The 24,277-nt window shown below is 38.6% G+C and overlaps 1 protein-coding gene across 1 annotated transcript; it reads right to left on the bottom strand.

The window, feature by feature from the left end:
• Nucleotides 1–1,013: 1,013 nt before the first annotated feature.
• On the bottom strand, nucleotides 1,014–23,944 carry NOP14 (NOP14 nucleolar protein). Its single transcript, XM_008920922.3, has 18 exons — nucleotides 23,596–23,944; nucleotides 21,461–21,595; nucleotides 20,456–20,597; nucleotides 19,752–19,897; nucleotides 19,181–19,318; nucleotides 18,082–18,204; nucleotides 16,831–16,959; nucleotides 15,369–15,669; nucleotides 14,205–14,335; nucleotides 13,888–13,973; nucleotides 12,127–12,262; nucleotides 10,132–10,233; nucleotides 9,209–9,362; nucleotides 5,026–5,185; nucleotides 4,077–4,224; nucleotides 3,006–3,124; nucleotides 1,670–1,825; nucleotides 1,014–1,322 (listed from the first exon to the last, which is right to left on the bottom strand). Exons 1-18 carry the CDS (start codon nucleotides 23,791–23,793, stop codon nucleotides 1,223–1,225), a joined length of 2,604 nt encoding a protein of 867 aa, XP_008919170.3. The 5' UTR covers nucleotides 23,794–23,944; the 3' UTR covers nucleotides 1,014–1,222.
• Nucleotides 23,945–24,277: the final 333 nt, after the last annotated feature.

A 24,277-nucleotide genomic window follows, 5' to 3' on the forward strand; every position in this document is an offset into this window, starting at 1 on the left:
CTTCCCAGTCCAAAACCTTGAACATCTGAAAGAGCAGCCTCAGTACCTCCAGACAGTGGCTGATGGTGAAAGGTGGAGGATGACACAGAGTAGGGACACACCATGGTAGATAAGAACTTCTGCAAGGCATGACTGAGAATATCAAACTGCATCCAGCTGCCATAAATAAGGTAATTTATGCAGTTTCTAGATGAACAGTTTTGTTCTCACCTCATTCTTTACAGTATTCCTATTCAGGGTCGCTATTCTCTGGGACAGCTGATGGTGGCAGATAACCTACCTGAACAAAGGGCAAAAGGTAATTTTCCTTTTTCGTGTCTGATGACTTGATTGTAGTTACAGAACAGTTTCTATTTTCGGCTAATTAAATACAGATTTATAATTGATAACAGATGTGTCAAAAGGCCTGTTATGATAAGCCGTTTTAAGAGCAACAAAGAGACAACTCATAAATGTGGTTGTATTAAGAGAAACTTTATGAGAAAGGGTCTGCCAACACTCAAGCTTGTCCAAGCCCTTTGTAGTTCAAATAACCAGGCCTTCCTTTCACATAAGAGCAGCAACAGCAAAACTATCAGACCATATTGACTAGTCAGCTGAAGCAAGACTAGGTAGTCCTGCTTTCCAAGTCATGTAAACAGACCAAGTGCCCTCAGCTGCTCCTCATATGGCTCCCCCTCAAGGCCCTTCACCATCTTTGTAGTCCCCCTTTGGACAACCTCTGATCTCTCTTCAGGGCCTCTCTGCCTTCGAGGGAGTCACCAGCTCCTCCCAGTTTAGTTCTTCAGCAAACTCAGCACACCTTTTAAGTCCTGCATACAACTCATTTATGAAGGTGTTGAAGAGAACTGGCCCTAAAATGGAGCTCCACTAGTGACTGGTCCCCAGCCTGATGTAACAAAAGGTTTCTGCTGGACAATTTTTTAATGTGTGTGAGTGTAGTTCAAGTTAGTCTAAAACCTGGTCACACATAGGTAAGAATTCTGATTATTACTAAAATAAATAGAAGCATGCCACATACGAAAGTGTTATTTTTATTTTCCTTATGAAAAGCTGTGGATTTTCCCAATGAGCAGGTTCACGTTTTCAGACAGATCTGATGATGTTGTCTCCTCAAAAGGAATGCATCCAAAGAATGCAATTAAAATATATTCAAAAGCCATAGGATTGGGGTATTTTCTATGACTGTAAAACCAAACTTTTCTGCTGTATACAGTCCCATTTAATTCTTCCATTTTTTCCTTTTCATTGCTTTCCATTCACCTTCCTGTGTAGCAAGGCTACCAAGAAGCTCTTTCACTTTTCTTTTTCTGGCTGAATCTCTGTAAAACAAACAACATATAAAAAAAATCAGTAAGTTTGTATTAGAGAAAATAAGTTAATACACTAAGACAATAACTATTAATTCAAAAAAACACCCACAACTATTAAATTTCACCAACATGTATTTTAAATAAAAACATTATGCATCTCAAACTAGAAAAATGAAACTGCAAAGTTGAAAACACTTCAAATGATCTCTATGGAAAAGATTTGGTTTTCCTCAAATTGTCCCATTTTATTTAGGTTTAGTATGGCTGATCATTAATGTCAGCCTTGGCATGCAGCACAGAAATGAACACACAGCAGAAGAGCCCCCAAACTGGTGCTGAAACAACGGCTACATTACCTCTCCATGATTTCTGAAAGTTGCATTCTGGCCAGAAATTGGTTATCCTTCCGAATCTCACGAATGGCTCCTTTAAGTTCACGTTTATGCCTCTGAATCAACTGCTTTCTTTCTTGCTCCTTCTTGCTGCTTGCCTGCTTTCTTCCAAACTCTAAGCTGGAATGAGAATGTATGTGTGAGCAAAGAACACCTTAACAAACACAACTTATTCGTGTTAATAAGGAGTAAGTTTCTGTATGAATGCTAACTCAGTATTTTAATTCCTGCATGTTATATAATTAACTTGCAAAATAAGGAGCCACCCAACAAACATACTGGAAAAACACCTGCCAGACCTTCTAACTGCACATTGTCATCATGCCAACAACCAGCAGACAACATTTACACTTCAACCCCCCATATACAACCTGCTCTTTAACAGACTGAAAAAGCTAGAGCAGGAGAACAAAAGATCTCTGGAGAAAAGACAGAATCTCCCAGTGTATTGAAATTTTTGCAGGTGTTCTCTGTAAATGCATTTTACAGAAGAAGTCTGATCAGTTACTTGGGGATAAATGTGTACGGCAGAGGAAAGCTGTCCTCTTCAATTACTATGGTAAATAAAGCAGACAATTTGTGCCCCTGCAGATAACCAACAAGGCTAAGTAAGTCAGGAGCCAGTATGAAGCAGAATTCCTGAATCAGAATACTCTTCTATTATCTACAAAACTAAACTGGTGTTATTAAAATCTAATTCCAAAACAGAACAGAAAAATGCATATGGTCATTGCAAGCACTATGAAAAAAGGGGGGGAAAACTCCAACGTTTTCTGTCACTGCTGCTGTTGGAAGGTAGAAAGCTGCTTGGCTGGGGGAACAAAAGAAGTAGGCAAGTAAAGGAACACTTCATCTGACTGATGGTTATTTATCTGATGCAGAGTACAAGAACAGACTGCCTTATTTTTTGCACTAAGGTGCAGAAAATCCCTCAGTGCTTTCACCATCCATTCTTACCTTCATATATTTCATATACTCATGAACTACTCACTCTTGTTCTTCTGATTTGACTGCTTGACAGAGCACTCTTTAAATTTGTTGATTTACAATCAATTATATGGGCAAGAGTTGATTTCCAGTGCTATTTTTGCCCACAGATAAAAATCTGCATTTAAAATTCCTCTTTCCTTTTTTCCCCCCCTTCCTACCACCCAAGTAGCTGGCCCCCTGTGAATTATGCAGAAAATCTAGCAGAAAAACAGTTATCTGTTTTGCGTCCCGTTTTCCAAATCCATTTTAGCTTGCCAAAATTCTTATGTTTAAATGCACTTCTCCTCTGCATCCAGTGTTCTTTACTTACACTTTCACAATTTTAGGTGTATACTGTTTCAATGGTACTGGCTTCTTCTTCTCACATATCAGTGGGGTATAGTGTTTTACTTTGGTCTCCAGCTCTTTCAGAGCACTGTGATACCATTCCTGAAAATGCAAAACAAATTACAATTTTAAAACATATCTAAGACACTGTAAGTCACAAGCTATTGCAGTTTGAATCAACAGTAATGTTCTCCTCATATATTATTTTTCTGGGTAAAGTCACTGCTATTCATTAGGACATTACTAACACTGACATTCTGTAATCCAGGCTGGATAGGTTTTAAAAGCTTTTGGAAGTCTATTAAGATGGTATCATGGACTATAAGAAAGGTCTGCAGGTATTTTCACCTAACAGAGGAAGAAACAAGACTAAAGGCAGTTTGACTCAGACTCTGCCTTTCCGGGTAATTTTAAGAATGATTGTTTTTTTTTTTTAATTATTTTGATTGCAGAAATATAGGCCATTGAGCAACATTTATGCAAGAAAACACTGCTCTCTAAGGACATTTTATGATGCCTCTTTGAGCAGAAGACAATTTTGCTACATTCAGAAGAGACAGATTAAAAACTAGAACCTCACTGCTAGAAAACAAGCAACTGCCATGTTTTAAGTAAGGTAGCTGACCAGGCATATTTATGTTAGTTTTACTAAAATAGTTGCAAATTTTACCTCACCAGTTTGGTACACCTATTTGTTGTACCAAAGTCTCACAGATTCATCACAAAAGTACAAGAGCAACCAGATGGTTAGACTATTCTTATAAATTATGTCACTCATGGAATGCTACATTATTACAAGGCAATTTCTACTCTCTTCAATAGACATGATACACAAGGAAAAAATAGCTTTTCTAAACATTCTCTGCTATTCTTTGGTTTTTCCACAGAAACATCACTACTGTTTTTGAAGAGCACAAAAGGCAAACTCCTGACTCTTGAAAAAATCTCACTGATGCTTACACTTGTTTTTTTGTTTGTTTAAGCACAGATGAAGATCACAGAATTTATTAGTAAAACACACATATCAATTATTTCATTCCTGAGGAGTACTGACCTGCATTTTTTCAGGATATTCATTCACTTGCACATGTTGTGTAAGGAGAATTCTGACAGGATGCATTATTTCATGGAATGATGGTAAAGACTCATAGAGAGCTGCACATTTTTTAATAAGGTCAAAACACAGGGCTAGACATGATAACCTGTTAATGCACAAAAAAATGAACAATTTCACTTGCAAAAACTGTAATGGATTTTCAAATAAAAGGAACTGAATTAATTAAATTTGGGACTGTTAGCAGAGTCTATTATTAAGACTGCTTGATAGAACCCGTTACAGCTAGAAATAGTTAATTCAGACCAAAAATATCACCCTTCTAAGCAAATACCCAAGAAATCTATCAGAAACAAACCTTTATGCCAGTGCACTAAGCAAAACCAGTATTGTGTATTTGCCACTTATGAGGAGTAAGATTTTTTTGTACTAGTTCTAACAGTGTTCTGGTAATGGTTCTGAAGTTCTAAAACTTTGTCGAAACAGAATTAGTAATTTTGGTTTTCAGTTTTCTTTTAGAACTTAACAAAAGGCTTACTCATCCCTGAAGTAAGTGATACCATAACATAAGCCCAGGGTGAAAAATGAGGCTGAATGTGGTTAATGAACATGTTTAATGGTGCTCTTTCCTAATTTCAGTGTTTTACTATTTATGTTATACTTCCTAACATAATGTTTGTATATACCTCCTCTGAGACACCTCCTCTGTCTCTACATCATCCTCATCAACTCACAGCTGTACCAAAACCAAATGGAAGGTCTGAGCACTCCAACAAGTGCTCTGCACAATGTTCTGGCAAAAGATTAGCATATTTTCTATGCTACAGAGTAGTATCATAAAACCACAGCAGGACTATCCATTACTCCTATTTTTACTCCTCAAGAGCACTGTCACTGAGATTATCCAACAGATGATTTGGCATTTCTTATGTTCACAGTTCCTACGTACCTGATATGATTCATTTCTGTTCTGCTGGTTTCCTTTAATCTAGTCACAATACCCAATGGCAGATTTTGCTTTTGCCAACTTTCCAGATCCTCCTTATCACACACCAAAAGCAATTCTGAATTTTTACCCACCGGTGTAAATGGGTGCACTACAGTATAGCCTAGAAAAACAAGAACAATCATTAAACAAGATCAATTCTAAGCATTCTTTCTGAAGAAAAACGAAAAACTCATTTTACCTTTTTAATCGTATAACCTTAAAAAATACTTTTATTAGTATTAAATTTGTCTAAAACAGTTGAAAACACTGGAGCATTGGTACAATCGTAGGCCAGTGCTCTAGTCACAGAATCCAAAGGCAGGGACCAGGAAGTACTGCCCACTAGAAGATCAGGTTTGAGACTAAGGAACCTGAATGTGCTCAAGTCCATGAGACCTGATTCATCCAAGGGTCCTGAGGGAACTGGCAAGATGAAGCTGCTAAACCACTCCCCAACACATCTGAAAAGTTGTAGTAGACTGCTGAAGTTTCCAATGACTGGAAAAAGGGAAAAACTGCTGCCATTTTTAAGAAGGGAAAGAAGGGAGGTCCAGGGAACTACAGGCTGGTCAGCCTCACCTCTGTGTCCAGCATTATGGAGCAGGTGTTCCTGGAAACCATGTTAAAACATACACAAAATGAAGAGGTGATGGGTGACAGCCAACATGGCTTCATTAAGGGCATATTGTGCCTTCTATGACAGGATTACAGTGTTGGTGGCTAAGGAAAGATGTCATCTACCTGGATCTGTACAAAGCATCTGGCACTGTCCCATACAACATCCTTGTCTCTAGACTGGAGAGGCACAGATCTGACAGGTGTCAAACTCAGTATGACTCAGTAGATAAGGAATTGCCAGTCACACCCTGGGTGGCACCAAAAGCAGTGTGGGCAGCAGGGTGAGGGAGGGGACTCTCCCCCTCTAATTTCTCTCCTGAGACCCTGCCTGGAGGAGTGTGTTCAGCTCTGGGACCCCCAGCAAAAGGAGGACACGGACCTGCTCCAGGGAGTCCAGAGGAAGGCCAAGAAGATGACCAGAAGGCTGGACCACTTCCCATATGAGGACAGGCTGAGGGAGTTGGGCTTGTTTAGCCTGCAGAAGGCTCTGGGGAGACCTTCCAGCAGCCTTCCAGCATTTAAACAGAGCCTACAGGAAAGATGAGGAGGAACTCTTTATCAGGAAGTGTAGTGATAAGATGAGGGGTAACAGTTTTAAACTGACAGAGGGTAGATTTAGATTAGATATAAGCAAGAAATTCTTGACTATGAGAGTGGTGAGGCACTGGAATAGGCTACCCAGAGAAGCTGTGAATGCCCCATCCCTGGAAGTGTTCAAGGCCAGGTTGGATGGGGCTTTGAGCAACGTGGTTTAGTAGAATGTGTCCCTGCCCTTGGCAGAGGGGGGAGAACCAGACGGTGTTTGAAGTCCTTTCCAGCTCAAACCATTCTGTGATTCTTTGAGTCATTCTGTGTATGGGGAAAGTGAGGACACACAGATTCACCTGCCCTGTGGAAAACAGGATGCACAGTTAAACTGCCACTGAGGATGGAGCACTGGATATGTTTAAGAGAACAGGGTAGGCATAGGACTTTCCCAAGGAGTTACAAGTAGATGGCTTTGACCAGAAAGTGGTCAAGAAACACAGTGAGCTGGAGCAGGGAGAGCCCCCAGCTGCAGTTAATCACTGAGCCTCTCCTGTGGGCTCACAGCAGGGCCCCTCAGATACACACTGTAAACTCCTCTCCCACTCCAGCTAAGGAGGAACAGGAAAAGCATGGAACCCAGAATATATACTGGAGCAGAGCATACAGAAAAACTAAAGGATCCCTATACTTCCGATCATAAGCTGATATGTGAAACTACTTATAGAGCAACACCAAAGGAGCACCTGAGGAATTTCATGGCTAAGGGACAAAATAATTTCCAGTCTCTGTGATGGACCTTGTTTTGTTTTTTTTCTTTGTTTTCCTTATGTCCTGCAAGCTTGCAGTGGAATTTACTTAAAAACTTTTTCAAACTAAATTAAGATTATTTACATGTTATAGAACTTGTACATGGCCAAAAGACAGCACATTTAAATGAAGGTTCTTAAGGTTTGAGACCCGAAGTTGTGAGAGATTACAACCCATACAGACTTATGCAAGATCAGGAACCAAGATACGTAAGTTTTATTATCTGCTTTACTCATGAGAGGATGGCAGATCTCATTAGCAATTCCATTAGCTAAGGCAATCAACAATGACAACTCCTTCCCGCTCCCTCCACCTCCAGCTTTTCTTCTTTCAGGTAATAATTGAGGTTTTTTTAGTCTAAATCACACAATCAAGCTTTTATGAAACTGTATTACATATATTTTTTTCACGTGACAAATTTATGGATCAAGCTTGTAAAATTAAAACAGTAGGAGTTCTAATCTGCTGACTATACTTACTGTTAAAATTGAAGCCCAAGAATTTTTTTTGGTGTGACAGTGTATGAACATTCCAGAGAAGTACATGTCAGCTCATTCTAAAACACTCTGTGGTGATAGCTGAACCATCATAATTATCAGCAATACTTCCACCATGAATATTTAAAAATGTGATTGGATACTTTAGGAACTTCAAAACATCAACATTGACTGGAAAGTTCTCAAAGACAACACTGTGCCTCTAATGTTTCTTGTACTGAGCTTTTCCTCACTGCTAGCAGAAATGTAAAATAAATTACAGAGATATAAAGAAGTATTTTTTAAAAGTAATAATTGATCATCAATTACCACTAAATATTTTTCAAGTTTCTTATCTGATTTTGCAGAATCCTCTATTTAAACTGTACTAAAAACCTTTGTAGATCAAGTATTCCTAAAAGAGTACACAAAGGAGAAAATACTTAAAGTACTACATAACCCACCCACTCTATAACCTCTTCCCACCTCCTTTTAAGAGCTCAGCTGTTGGGGTTCTGAGAATCCAGGGCTTAGCTCTGATGTAGCCCAGCTGTGTAACCTTGGCTCACACTTCAGAAGAAACTGCTAGGTTGGGAGAAGCAGCTGGGGAAAAGTCTGTAGGGTACAGCCATACAAGAAAATAAAGGTGAAACTGCAGTGCTAAGCTTGTTGAGAAATGGGATCATGAGTAGCTCAAGAATTAAAAAGCAAAAAAAAAAAAAAAGCCAGCATGGAAAGGCATAAAAATCCTGAAAGGAAAAGAAGGGAGCTGCAAAGACTACTGGAATACTGACAGAAGCTGAACCTTCCTCACCACACTGTTAAAACTACCTAGAGAACAGACTCTTCGTTATCAAGAGTGATGAGCATATTAATAGATAGTGTGTAGTCCATTAAATCCCAGATATCATGTGAGTTTGCCAAATAATTGAATTTTTTCAGTTGGTAATATCATGCTTCTCTTCCCATGTGCTGTGACACAGTGCCAGAGATACTAACACTAACTCATAACTGAATTATTGTCATTGAACTTGTCAACAAAGAAGCCCCAGAACCAGAATAACTTTAAAGACAAACTAATCCAAAATAAAAAGTCAAAGAGAAAGACTGGCAAATATAAAAAATTTGCTACCATATGGATCACATTGAAAAGATCATTTTATTCTCCCTGCTGTCTGTGCAAGCTGCTAAGTTTACACACTTCTGTTACTAATCCTGCTTGTGGGGGTAGCTGCCCTCTGTTACACTACAACAAAATCATGTCAAATAAATGACTTTGTGATATACTTCTCGCACTTATCTTGGTAACATGGCTGTTGGTTGAAGAGGGAGGATGTCTGCAGCATTAGTTGCTGCCTCACTGTGAAGTTGCAGGGTACTCATCAGGAATCCATTAGGAACCATAAATTTCCAAGTACAGTCCAATCACACAATATTTAGAATGACAGTATTGCAAAAATACTGCACTATGGCCAACATGACTTCATTTCCTTTAATAACTTCAGTTCTTTCCTTCCTGCCAACAACACTAGAGGATCTAGTTCACAAGATGCCCAAGAATCAAGGTTGTGTTTGGCTAAACTAGGAGATGATTTTGGCCTTTTGTTCAAAAACAATGAAATCAGTGTGAAATATTTGTATTGGAATTTAAAAGATAAACCCTAATCCTAAGGTTTACTCTAAAATAAATACTCATTTACTCTAAACAAACTCACCCTGGGCCTGTTTTTTGGGTAGAGATATGTGAAGTACTCCAAGAAGGAAATTGATGAGTTCTGGTACAAATCTTCTGGAGAGAGATACATATTCCAGGAACAAACAGCATATAAATAACCCTTTAATAACATCTTGCAATGTTGTAATGCGACACTAAAAGAAATAAAAGCAGAAAATATTCCTAATTAAAAGTTTATATACCACAACTACAGGATCTCCCAAAAAATGAAGTATTAACTGTGTTGTAAACATTTGAAATCTGTAAAATTATTCTCTCTCATCTTAGATGAAAACCATACTGGCTTTCCCTTGCCCTCACTCAAGAGTATATGCAGAACTAAGATGTTTGTCAGCACTGGTTTAGCCACTAGAAGGTGCTAAAACCATAAACAATAAGTTTCTTTAGAAATGAACCAAGGAAACAGAAGGCTCAGAGCAACTTGGCAGCAATCAAACAATTAGCTCAAGAAACATAAACAGGATATTAGGATAGAAAAATAAGGACATATTTTAGCTCAATGCACTGCATTAGGTACACTTTCAAGGAAAATCAATATTGCCAATTTAAAAGTAAATAATTTTTCTTAAGTATGAACAAATGCAACCTATGAAAGAGAAACCACTAATGACTTCAGATTTCATTCAGTCTGTTCTATTAGTCCTATGTAATTCACCATAGGAGGGATACTTGTGTGACAGCTTGAAAAAATGAGTAGGCATGGTTTTGTGAGATGGACTGTACTTTCAAAGGGTATTTTCCCCTTCCTTTTTTCTTCCAGTTACTACCTGTGACTATACCAAACACAAAGCTGCCTTTTCAGTACATTCCCACTATATACATTATGCTAATATATATAGCTGGAGTCCTGGGAAGAAATAAGAAAATGAAGTTATAGACTGAGATACAGCATCACAGACATACCTTGGTAAGGAGCTGACTCATGTAGATAAAAGCAGGTGTTACAACTGGATGCCAGAAGTCGGAAGTTGGAAACAGCAGAGATGTAATTTTCAAATAAATAAGCTGATGGCACATAAATAAGGCAAAATACAGTTAAGACATTAATCCCAGGATCTTGCCTTTACACATATGTAACTTTGAATGAGTAACTGCCAGGTAGTAGTCATAAATACTACAATATACATAATTTTGAGAAATCTGATATGTGACCTATTTATTGAAACAAAAGGGGTTATCTGTTACAGGATATCTATTATAGGTCCAATGTTGCATTCATTGAGTGAGGCAGCTGAAAGAACAACTGAGAAGGAACTATGCCTCCCAACCCCATTTACACCACAAGAACATCTGACCCCCTCCAGCCCACCACAATCACATACTCTCACACCACAAAAACAGGAGCAAGTGGCCACACAGGACCTGTGACACCTTTCAACATGTCCTCGCCACAGACAGTGAAGTGACCAGGATCCTCAGGCACTGCCACACACCAACAAATAACAGTTGCAGCCAAAAGAACTGAACAGTGATTAGGTACACTTCTGCTGAAGGAGACTTGCTAAATTAAGAGCTACAAGTGACCTGTCAAGACCATCAGGAAGTTAAACATCAGTTTGGAGGTAATTCTGATAATTATCTACGTGGATATTTACATAGTAACCTAGAAGCAAGTAAAGTTTTATTGTTTTAGTTCTGTTTCTCTCTATGAAGCTTTTCTGTAAATAAATACTCTCCTGAACTGTTTTGTTTACTGTATGTCACATTCCAAATTTCAGCTTCACAGTAGGCACACGAAAAGTCAACTAAGATGACAGCTCTGTGGAACATTCATTCAAACAAGTGCTTTCAGAATAGGAAGTGATATAATTTCACCCTAAAAGATAACAATGGCTTGCAACCTGGAAAGGTCCAGTGAAGGGAATGAAAGCCAGAAGTGTGACTGGTGTCATAAGGGTGACAGTGACAAATTAAAAATAGAAGTTAAAAGCTCTCTACAATACATTTCCTGCAAAATCCAAAACATCCTGAATAAAGACTCTTCAAAAGAGCTCAATATAAACATCTTCCAAGCTGTAAGAACCAAGCCTTCTAAGCAAATCCTTCAGTTTAGTTCCTTTCAAGAGTCTAATTATTCCATTAAGCAGCAGCAATTCATCAAGCTGAGAGACAGAAAAGTAGCTCCCTTCGAATTAGACTTACAGTTTGTCTTTGAAGTTTTTGCTACAACTAAAAAACACTCAGTTTCCATATGTTCCATTCTTGAATTCCCTAACAGCCATTTACCTAGACATTGCAAAAGGAATCTGTTCATATTTAGCATGGCCAATGAAATTTGGATATTACTAATATAAGAAGGAAAGACCAATTCTTTCCAAGTCACTAATTTGGACATTATCGTATGTAAAGTACTAAGAAATGTTGTGTTTTTATACCCATAATAATAGTTTCTTGGTGGGGTTTTTTGTTTGGTTGGTTTGTTTGGGGTTTTTTTTGTTTTGGTTTTTTTAACCTAGGAGATACTGCACTTCTATGGAGCACTTTTTTTAAACATCTGCACTTACAACTAGAGAAATCAGGACATAACTGATAAAATCACTTCTTCCTAACTACCCATTTAAGTTTCATCAGGAAAACAAAGAATGTTCTGCTATGAAACTGGAATGGCAACTTTAAGATATTTTCCCCTTATTAATATCACAGATTCACACTTCTGTTCTGAAGAATGTGTGTGGGTTGTTTGTTTCTCAGGGGTGAGTATTTCTTGCTGTTGTGGGGATTTTTGTTACACCTTATCTCCAGAAAAGCAATTTAAAATATCGAGTAACCTAAGAAGTCGCAGATGCTAATAATTCACTACATATTTTGAAATTCAAAATAAAATTTAATATCATCCTGCATTTATTGGAACTTCTGTACTAAAGGAAAGAGATTACCCCAACAATATGCGTTTGTTACCGTGTCTAAACCTGGGAGTGCTGCACGGCCTTTGACTTCAATCACTTCTTCCATATCGTGAGCAGCGTCTCGAAGGATAAACTTAACACAGTCACTGGCTGCCTCAGGAAACATCTGGCAAAGATTGTACAATGGCCTATTAACAAGAAATTTAAGTCATAATCAAGTTACACCATTGATATTAATACGATGTCAATAAAAACCTGATTTTTAAGCACTTTATGACAGCAATAACAAATTCCCCAAGGTGAATTATTCTTTTTTAGAAACAGCCACCCGAGATGCAGATAATTATTATTGTAACACCTTAGTTAAAGAGATATATATTTTTCATTGGGCTTTGTGAGATAATCTTTGGGTTGTTGGTTCGAGTTGTTCTAAATCTTAAATAAAAAATAATTAAAAACTTTAAAATATACTTCCAAATCTTTGCTATGGTTATAACACATCCTTCTGAATCTCCTACCTTTAGATTTTACTGCACTGAAGTATGTTGGCTTATACTGTTAAACAGCCCACTATTCAAAACACTCTTAGGCAATATTAAGCAACACGTAAGGCAGCAATGTGCTTAGCAAAATTATTACTGAAAACAAGACAAAAACCCCCAAAGTACGTTAGGTCAGCTCCTGGCCTATGGCTAGTGCCTACAGGGATATGTAGTCTGGAATCTGCATCTGTTTTGTCAGAGTTCTTTCAGTATTTTCAGTTAAATATGTCTGTAGTGACATTAATAAATCCCAGTTCTAGAACACAACCAAAATGTATTTACCCTTTTGTACAAAGCCCCAGCATGTGGGACAGTATCACTGGGTCAGTGCTCTTGCTGAGCAACGAACGCTAACACTGCACATAACTGATTTTTAAAAACTCACTGACTTTAGCATGGAATAAAAATGCTGAGAACTACATAAAATAACTCCTTGAAAGAAAGCTGTCTATCCTGCAAAAATCAAGATAGGAATCACAAGTTAATTATGCTTGGAAGGGACCTCTGGAGATCATTGGATGCAACCCCTGCTCAAATCATGGCCAACTTCAAAGATGGGTCAGGTTGCTCACAGCTTTCTTGAGTTTTGTGTATCTTCACAGCTTCTCTGGGAAACTCATTTTAACATTCAGTACCTTTGCTGTGAACATTTTTTTTTCCTTAAATCTAATTGCAATTTCCCTTGTGGCAGCCCATGTCCATTGACTCTTATCCTTTGCCTATACCTCTGAGACAAACTTGGCTCTCTTGTCACAGACTAACTCCCTGGCAGGTATTTGAAGATAACAGTGCCAAATTGACAACTTCCTGCCAAGTGTTTAGTTGGAACTTTCCTATGAGCTTACTGTAACACTCCTTAATTCCATTTTCATCTAGTTCCCTGAGTGAATTCACAGAATGAAAATCCATGGAAAAAAATCAGAGATTGCAAGGGAAACTGCACATTGTCATTGCAAATCTTAAACCCCTTTACCAGTAGTCTAAATAACTTAATATACAGAAGTTTCATGCATATATGGTATTATTTATCCACTATCCATGAAAAGCATTTTGCAGATCAAAAAAATACATTCTGAGGTTTCGAAAATATCTGGGTATAACTAACAGGTCAAGCAACATATGAAAAAAAGTTAACATTATAAAGGTGGAGAGTTACCAGCTGCCAACAAGCCTTACAGAGTATTTGAAAGAAACAACATCTATGCTTTACTCTAGGTAGCTTTTCTCTCTAAATCATAAAAGGGCAAAAATCCATAGGATTTAATACTTACAGGACCAGCTTGTCAATTGTCCTGAGCTCTGGTAAATCCAGAGTTGCCAACTCTCCAATATATTCCAAAAGGAAGCCGAACAATTTCTGCAAGAAGCATAATGTTAAAATTATTAGGGTTTTTTTTTCATTGTACATATTCTTACACAGTACAAAAGAACAGTAATACAGACTTAGAAAATGAAGAACAGTTTGTTGATTCTACTGCTATTCACAACATAGAAACATCTATGTTCTATATTGCTTCCTGAACACTTATTAAAATTCAGTCTGCAATTCAAAGTTAATTTTAAATAAAACAAAACAAAACCCCCATACTTCCAACTTGGCTTTGTTTCCCACTGCAAGGCTTGGATGATTGCATTTCTGAATTCTCTCCAGTATAATAAGCTGTTGTTCTATTGTTCTTCCAGCCAATAAAGACTTAAATGCCTCGTAGGACTCAGGAACTAAAAAATAAAAACAAAAAATGACCTGAAGAAAATCTCAGACTTTATAGCTTTAATTCAAGTGAATGTGTGACAAAATTTCCAATTTGAAAATATTATTGTTCAGAAAAAAAAAGATCCTATAGAGGTTTTAAATTTAAACAGTAATAATCTCTTAGCATATATGTAGTATTATATCTATGAACAGAAGTTAGAAAATAAAACCCTGGCATATATTTAGTTTCTTGCAAAAGTCAACAGCCTAACTGGTTAATAACTTTTATTAGAATAACTTTTGAGTTATTTTAATGTGACTGTTTTCTGGTTAAAGCAAAATCTGAATGCAATTTAAAAGGCTTTGTGTAATAAGTCATCTCCTTTGGATGGAAAAACATAAGCATTTAAGGAAGTTGTTTGAAAGGTTGTTTAATCTTGCAACAGATTAGAGAATCTACACTAGGACAACAGTTAGATCCATTATGTATTTAATATTAATGAATGTTTTGTGTACTACTTGAAACGTGCCTCCTCCTTCCTGCTAGGCACAGACCCAAAATAGTCAAACTTTGAGTGTCTCTAACAATACTGTGATGTTACACCACAGGGATTAAACCTGCCTCTCCAAGCATCTTCTGACAAAAAAGTCAGTCCAAACACTTGGGAAAGTAAGTTTTTCTCATTTAAGTACAAATCATAGAATACTCTCTGGCTTCTCTTGGGCAGAACAGTAGCACTTTGGATTGGATGTTCTGGTTGCCTTCAGAAAGGAGCCTGGCTATTTTTATTTTTCTCTCCTGTGTTTATCTTTCAATTCTAAGGCTGCTCAGGGGAGCAGAAACAGCTCTGGGATGGAACAGATCCAGTTCCTACTGCTCAAAGACTGACTAGGGCTGATCACTTAGAACAGCAGTTACTGGCTACTCCTGGAATAGTAGAGGACAACCGTGAAGCAGAACTTCATGTATGAATGTAGATCCTACAGGGCAGAGAAAGAGACTTGTTGTTATAAGCCCCTTGAAGACAACAGGTATCTCTGGATCAGTCCTTTGCTTACCAGCAAAAGTATAGGGCAGCTCTGATTTTGCAGCTTCCCTTTTTGGATCCAGTTCCTCCACAGTCTGTGATTCATTTTCATTCGTCTTGTGTTTCTTCTCTTCTTTATTCCCTGCAGCTTCTTCTTCACTCTCAAGGTCAGAGTCGAGATCAGAGTGGCTGTCTGCAGCATCATCCTCATCTTCACTAGCAGATTCATCTTCACTTTCTTCTTCATTCTCATTTTCTTCTTCCCCACCTTCCTCATCTTCTTCTTCCTCCTCTTTTTCTTCCTCCTCATTTTCAATATTAATTTTTCCATCCTGCCAGTAGAGCAAACAAGCCAGTTAAAACACTGATAAAGTGACAGCACCTCATCAGAAGCATTATGCAAAGCTATCTCAAATACACGTGAACAGACCAAGCAGTGAATAGCACCAGTGCCAGCCAAGAAGGGATTTAAAGGAGAAAACATATCTACATACAGATATAAGAATAGCAGGTATGTCCAAGGGGCTATAAGAAACTGGAAGACTAGGAAGTAGTATATGAAGACTAAAAGAATCAACACAAAAGAAAAAACTACTAACAGATGATAGGAAAAGAAATTCAACATCCCTTACAGAAACATTTTTGATTAAAAATATATTCCTTCTATGTGTTAAAATACCATATCAGATAAATATTTGTTCCCACCCTGATTTTATTAATCATCAGTTTAAACTCATATTCATAATTTGTATGCTCCCCTTTGAGGACAACAGCAGTTCCCTTGCTCCTTGTGTGTAAGAGGGTCAGCACACACACACACATGTGCACCACAGTCAGGGTGACTCACACATCAGCTCTAAGGTTATGTTGCTCTGCCACCTTAATCAAAACTATTTCACAGGGGAAGGGTTCTTTCAGAAACCCACTCATCCTCAGGCTGAAATATGGTGGAAGTTGTTACCAAATACAGTGGAAGCTCAAAAAATGAACAGAAGGGTTAAAGCCTCCTCTCAACTCAGTAGGTCAGCAGTGGAGAAGGCTCCTGCAATAGCAGGAATACAGTCAGTAGACTGAGGGAAACAACTATTTCCCTCTACTAGACACTTGTAAGGCTACAGAGAACAGAGTCTCCAGTTTTGGGCCTTGAAATACAATAAAGATATCCATAAATGGCAGCAAGTTCAGCAGAAAGCCATCAAGATCACCAGGGCACTGGGCACCTGCCCTAGGAGGAGAGGTAGACCTGGGTTTGTTCTGCCTGGATATAAAGAGAAATCTTTTCACAGTAAGGACAGTCAGTGCACATCTCCTGTGCACCCTCCATTCTTGGAGATTTTCCAAGAACATACTGGATTCTGAGTAAACTGGTGATTTCACTGTGGACCCTGCTCTGAGCAGGAGGTTGGACTAAATGTCTCCACAGAGTTCACTTCTAAACCGCTTTTCCTATTTTCTTAATGGAACTCTGAAAATTCAGAAACGTTAAACTTTACCTTGTAAGACAGTAACCGTCTGTCATCTTTATCCAGGATAAAGCCATCGGCCAGATCATCAGCTGACACGTGGCTGGGTTTCTTCTCTGCCTGTTCATTTGTTCCACGCATCCGACGCAGTCGATCTGCCTGTGTGTAACAAGAAACATTGCACAAAGATGTGAGCCTTCTACATCAGTCCAGTAACAACACCAAAATGGAAGATCCCTCAATTACTACAGCTAACAAAATCAAAGAAAGAAAACAGTTAACTGGGATTATTCAAAAAGTTGCCGAAAAAAAACCAAACCAGCAACTTGGGAAATTACGGGAAAAAGTTGATGATAACTTATTATTTTGTGGGGAGTGCAATCTGATAGGAGCACACAGTCAATTGGATTAGCTTATTTGGAAGACTTTAAAACTGAGTTTACCTGATGCATTGTGTTCCCTCAATTTAAAATGTATCTGCTTTGCTTATGGGACATCACTACTAGAAAATATAAGCTTCTAAAGCATTTTGTGATTCTGCAGTGTTTGTCTGATTCCTGTATGTGTAACAAGTTTGTAGTAAACACAACCATATCCTAAGATTTTTGAGATACAGACTGAGGATCAAACAAGACACTGAGAACAGAAAAGAAAAAAAAAAATCATTCTCTCTGTTCTGCTATTAGATACTGGGCTGCTCTGAGGTAACCTGAAGGTACTGAATTCCCCGTGGTCCTACACGTGTCCCTAGTACACCAAATCAAAAATTAAAAGAACCATTTAGCAAATTATTTAATCTTTCCATAAGACTTACAGCTCCATGCAATAGAAGTAGCATGCAACATTTCCCAAAAGAATCCTATTCCTCAGCAAAGCAAGGCTATTTGCATGGTACTGCTGAAAGACACTTGCAGCACCAGAAGACAACAATAAAAGACTTGCCAGTGTATTAATTCAACTGCTGTGCAACACAACACTCCACTGACTTAGAAGCAGCTCTCAACTCTGAATAACTTAAAACATTTAAAGGCAAATCAAAGTAACATTACATTTTTATTGAAGAAAAACTGACTCATTTCATAAACCTCCACAGTCACATACTAAGCCTATGGGGCTTTTTGTTGTAATATCAGATTACAAACACAAACAGACAATTTCCTGAATTCACCCCCCTCGACGAATTGCAGTTTAGTACAGCCACTATCAACCTAAGGTCAAGCAATATAAGCAGTCACTCCCAAAAGGCAGGCCCCAAAACAATCTCAGCCATAAATGGTTTACCTCGAGCTTCTGGAGCCGTGCCTGCTCCTCTTTTGCCAATTCTTCTTCTGTCTTCATCCTTTCTGAAGGCTTTGCTTTCATCTCAAATCCAAGTTCTCGAACAATCATATCGTATTCATCAGGCTAAAGAAATATTTATGTGATTGTTTATTATCTCAAGTTTCATTATTCTGCTTTGCAGCCACCCCCCTGCCAGACTAACAGTTAAGAAATAAGACTGTCAAGATAAAAGGAAAAGACTGCTTCCAAAGCAAGCTGCAAGAACATTCAACTCAGTATTAAGACATGGAATGGAATGAACACTTGAACAGAAATTCTCCTGGAATTTCCCCCTCCCCTACTGGAGTCACCACTGAGAAACTAAAATATAGTATCTTAAATTAAAACTGGTTTACTTATTACTTGAAAAAACTTTAAAATATTGTTTATTACCAAAACACAGATAGAATAAATTAATAAAAGAGTAATTTGCATTTCACTTCATACTGTCAGACATGAGCTAAGCCTTTGCTATTTCAGTTACATAGAAATTTAGCATAAAGAACTTAAAAAGGGATGCTGATATTCAGTGAGTCTCAGCATGTTGTGAAATATCTTAAATACAAAACCCAACACACCAAAATATGAACTTTTGATCCAGTATCTTCTATTGTACTTTGAGATCAATTTTAATGTAAGATTGAACTAATTAATTGATCTTATAAAAACTGAATTCTACTGCAAAGCAATAAATAGGAATTCACAATGTTCTGCGAGATACTACAGAATTTCTACAAGAAAAAACCTCAACACAATACCTATTCTTAGATTTAAAAAGTTATTTCCCTTAGTATAAAATAAAAATGATAGAAAAAGATACCTATTCAAAAGTAAAATATTTCCACTCCCTTTTGTAGATATAACCCAATTTACAACAAGGAAATGTCTCTTGTCAAGTACGAGTTGTTTTATCCAAAGAACACCCTGAAGGCATTCAAACCAAGTCAGTGTTCTCAACAACTTTAATTCCTCAAGAAAACGTATTTATCATACAAATAAGCTGAAGTCAGTAGTGTTGTTCAGCCTGCAGCCTCTTTCAGACTTGATAACTAAACCTTACCTTGGGTTTTTCTACTTCTTTGTCCTTTCTCTCTGACTTTGGGGGTTTGCGGGCCAGAAGGGTTTGGATTTCCTTCCAGTCATTGTCAAGTTTTTCTGTAAGTTCTAATGTACTTTCTCTCCGAGTTTGCCTCTCTTGCTAGAAAAACAAAACAAAACCAAATGCAGCAGTTATGCAGTCAGATGGACATGACACAGCATTTACAGCACAAAACCAAAATGCTATCTTCAGCAAATGAATAATTTCAGACATTTAACATCTATAAGGTGCAAACATTCTTTGTAGAAGCAGCAATATAGAGCTATGTTGAATGGTACAAGAGCTGCATACAGAAACCAAATTAGGTGTCAACAGAATGGGAGATTTGGGGATACAAAAGAATGGTAGATACTCAAGTTATTACTCCCGAAATGCCTACAGAGTCAGACAGACTTTATTTAAGGAGCTCAGACTCTTCTCCTAGACAGCTTCCTCCTTTGTTTTCTATGTCACTACTATTCTATTCTGCAAACACAGGAATCATGACAGCTTCTTAATCATGTTCATTTGTACTTCAGGGCTAAAAACTCACCTTTTCTTGTTTAGATTTGGCTATCATCTCTTCTATGAGTTCTTTCCTAGATTTAGGTTTTTCCTCCTCTTCATCTTCCTGCCCACTTGATACTTTTTTACGAAGGAGGCCTCCACCCCCTCCAAAGTGAGCAGCAGTTAATTCAGCTGGGAAAAAAAAGTAGAATGTGAATCCTTTTCAAATCCATACCTGACTGCAGGAGAGCTGCTGCTGGGGCAGTATCTCCCTATTCCTGGAGAATGGGAGCAATTAGAACTATTGAACCAATCAAACATTATTCCCATCCCTATGGAATGGCTGTACCAAAAGAGATCATATTAGACACATAATTTACACTAACAAACATTTTGTATGAAGTAGGGACATGTTTTTTTCCAATATTTATGTGGCAGTTAGGTTCAGAGGTGCAAGAAAGCAGCCAGAAAACTCACACTTCAGACTCTGGCCCAAGAGCTCAAAACACAGGTACCTATTCATGCTGAGAAGCTCACAGAGTAAAGAAGCTTGCCAGGTAGGTATGTCCAACTTAACACCTGCTAAAATCCAGAGAGCTGGGCTGTGTGTGGTTAAGAAGTAATTAAATCTGGCTTAAACATTCCCACCAAGTACATAATATTCTTCCTCACTGAGAGACAGGACTGAACAAATGATGTACGTTTACCAACAATAAAACCAGCAGTGGGACATCAGCTGGCACATCTTACCTGACAGTGTTCCCCTTTCTTCTGTGTCACTGTCACTATCGACAATGTCATTTAGTTTCTCAATTTCTGCCAAAGATTGGCCATAGTGAGTCAATTCTTCGTCTTCGTTAAGATTATAGATATTCTTCTTTCCATAATTTTGCTAAGAACAGTAAAACACCCATTAAATATCAAAAGATCTTTAGCTCCCAGACAACAAATTAACACAGCCTGTATTTTTAGTACTACTTGAGGAGATTCTTATTCCAGTGTTTTGCTGGAACTCAAGACTGGAATAAGAGCATTACCAGAGCAATACTTTCATACAAATATATTAAACCTTAAGTGAGGGAGTATCATGTCTCTCTTATACTAATGTAGAAATGGACTAACTCAGGAAACATAAAGAAGCTTAACTTCTATCTATATCTGTAACATCAGTTTCTAATTACTACATTTCAGGCCTAATGAAACAGCCTTAAAGCTATACAAATTACCAGCAGAGTATGATGTTACACTACTCAATTCTGGAGGCTGAGTATGATGAGGCAGAAAGGAGAGTACTGTGCATACAATTCACTTTACAGAATGACAGCAAGTTACAGAGCTCTTCTACTCAGCAAATGAAATGGCTGCTGTTCTCCAGCTGCACTGGAATCTCAAAGTACACTTGACAGTTGCTGCCTTTTCCTAATTCAATTCACACATCACAGTAGTGAAAGCAGTTCAAGAAAACCGAATAATCAATGAATAATCAATGAATCTGCTTATAACTGGCTTCCTTGAATGTCAGTGCTCAAAGAAATTTATCCTGCAAAAAGTTGTCTTACAAAACCAGAAAGATTTAATGAAAAAATTTCCCACAAAAAAATTAGTTTTTCATAAGTTCCAAACATATAAAATCAAAAATAAAGCACTGTGCTGCAAAATCCTCTGCTAAGAGGGTGCTCTCAAAAGTCAAGCGTTCCTTGTGGTTTTGTGTTTGGTTTTGTTTTGCTTTCTTCTCTTTAAACTCCTATAGTTTACCTGTCTTTCCAAAGCGAATCGTCTGATCATCTTTTCCTCTGGAGTGATATTGGTGTTATATTCACCAAAACGTTTATCTTTAAACACATTTGCCTTTTCCCTTTCTTTATATTCTTTCAGCAATGTGTGGGTGCGCTAGAGGGAAAAAGACAAAAGGAGATAAAATTAAAAAAAAAACAAAGAGAGTAACTACTTTCTAAGTCAAGGCAAAAAAGGCTCCATGGTATCCTGTCAACATAACAAGCTTTATGTTGCCATCATATAGTAATAATTTATCAGAATGCAATGAAAGAGAAGGAAAAATTAAAGAGAAAAAAAGATGGGAAGCTCATGCAATATATTCAGTGTCACTAAGTTCTCTTATAAGCTGCCCATGTGAAGATAAAATATGTTACACTGTATCTCACCTTTATTTGATCACATATAAAAACTGTGTCTTTCTGCTAAAGAATTCTGATTCGTCTGAAGCTTAGGAAACAAAGAATATTATATTAAAGAAACCAAAAAAGCCAGAAGAAGTCAGCTGAACTTTTTTTGGTTTTTTCATTTAAGACATAACAACCCCAAGTGGGTCCATGCCTGGTTACAATGCACTCTACTTATGGTACAAGTAAGGAGACAGGTTTATTTTTCAATGCCACTGATCTAATTCATGACAAGCATCTGATTCACTTTACCATGAAAGAAAACCTCCAACTCTTAAAATGTGACCTAAAACATTCATGAAGTTTTCTAAAATCTTGACAAACAGCAAGGAAGACTGAAAGCTAATTTATAATTTCATGCTGAAAATACTATAGTTTCTAAAAAAGAAAATCTTGGCTGTGTTTGGGTTGAAAAAATATCCATTTTTATTGAAAACACATTAAATGAATCTTAGGTAAAGTTACTCTTGCCATTCATATTGCCAGGACCTGGCAAAGTGCTGCACTGAAGAAGAGGATCTGTTTCCTACATGAGGCCTCCGCAGCCTCACTGAGCATTCACAACTTTCAGATGACACCAAAGCTCAGGTTTCATCTCCTGTTGTGCCAGTTCTACCTTGTATTTACTTCCTGCACAAAATATAATTACCATGCAGCTTAAACACTGTGTATGTACTTTAATATGTACTTGGATATTGAAAAGCACTTTTGTTTATCAATTATCTGATTACCTCTCTTACTGATTAAAAAAATCACTGAATACATCATCTCTCACATGCAAAATGACAAACTATCCATTTGCTTTTGCTGCACTTGTCCTTTCAGTAAGTGCTTTAAATGTGTTTGAAAACAGAATGTATGTAACATGTCAGAGAGAATCTCAGGGGCACATTTTCAAATTATACTTTTTTCAGCCTTAATTGAATCTACAGAGGTTTTCTTTGCTGGTTTGTTTGAAGGGACAGACCATTGAAAAATCCAATGTTTCAACCAAGGATAAGGTAGGCTGCTGGAATCCCAGATGCATAGTAGGACATGCTCTCCCTTACACATTACAGATTTTAGACAGGTAGCTGGTGATGGCAGCAGAGGAAGACAAAGAGACAATTTTAGAAGGGTACAAAAGTGTAATAATAGATTTACTCTTGTTAAGTTGTACGATCATTCTTATGAGAGCAGAGGACAGATCACTGCATGCTTCTACAACACGACTATTTAATCAGTTCACAAAAGGTTACCCGCATTTGTTTCCAGGTCAATGCCAGTTTCTTTGTATCCACACATTTCTCCCTGCGTTCAAACCTTAAAGCCCTCTCAAGCTTTCACCATTACACCAACACAGCATCATTATCAAGAAGTTTTAACATCCTATGATCATCAAAACCCACCAACACAATGAACGCTGACAGCACTCTGGTCCCATATTTGCTCGTCGACAACACGTGCCACTGTATTCTGGATCTCGGTAACTCGAAAAGAGAATCATTCCCACACAAGCCATAAGGAAGACTTGTACTCCTGAATCCTGTGGGTTGCACTAGTGGGAGCCATTCCCAGAGCTCCCCATCATCTGCCGAGCAGTGGGAGGTGACCAGACATTCCTGTGCACGACGAAGGTGGTCCCTTTTCTCACCTGAGAAGGCTCCAGCCTTATCATCTCCCCACATCCGGGGACGCTATCCTTTCTCCCTGTTTTGGATGTCCTCTTACCTTCTTGATGGCCTTGGACCGTGAGACACCAGGCAGCCCCACATCATTCTTGGTTTTCCTCCCCAAGATGTCAAACTTCTGCCTGTTGACCTTCACCTCGAAGGGGTTACTCTTGACCACGGCCATCGCCGACTTCATGGGGCCCTTGGCTGTGGAGGGCCCTGACATCTTTCTCTTCCTCTTCGCCGCCTTCCCCATCTCTGCTCTGGCTGCCCGTGGCTGAGGGGAGGCAGCGGCTCAGCCCCTCAGAGCGCGGGGACAGCGCTGGGGGGGCGAACGGGGAGAGCAAAATGGCGCCGGGAGGGGGCAAAACTCCCCGAACTGCCCCTCGGCCTGACAGCTGCCCGCCGGGACAGCTCTCCCACTCCCCGTGAGAGCCGGAGGGGCGCGGAGCGGAGGAGGGAGCGAAGGAGAGGCAGGAGGAGAAGACGAAGAAGCGGCACAATCCCCGCTCTCCCCTCAGCAGTGCCAGGGAGCACCACATGCGCACCGGCAGCCCCACACCTCTCGCGAGATCTCCGCCAAACTACCGCGATAATTGACACTCTCCTCCCCTCCCGCTTTGGGACGAGTCCGGGGAAGGCTTAGCACACTACATATCCCAGCAGGCCCCGCGCGGCAGCAACGACGTCTCTCCCGCGTGCGCCGCGCTGTGCCTGCTGGGATTTGTAGTCCCAGGCAG

Source organism: Manacus vitellinus, unplaced genomic scaffold, assembly GCF_001715985.3.
Source record: "Manacus vitellinus isolate BGI_N305 unplaced genomic scaffold, ASM171598v3 scaffold_0_pilon, whole genome shotgun sequence".
Taxonomy (NCBI): domain Eukaryota; kingdom Metazoa; phylum Chordata; class Aves; order Passeriformes; family Pipridae; genus Manacus; species Manacus vitellinus.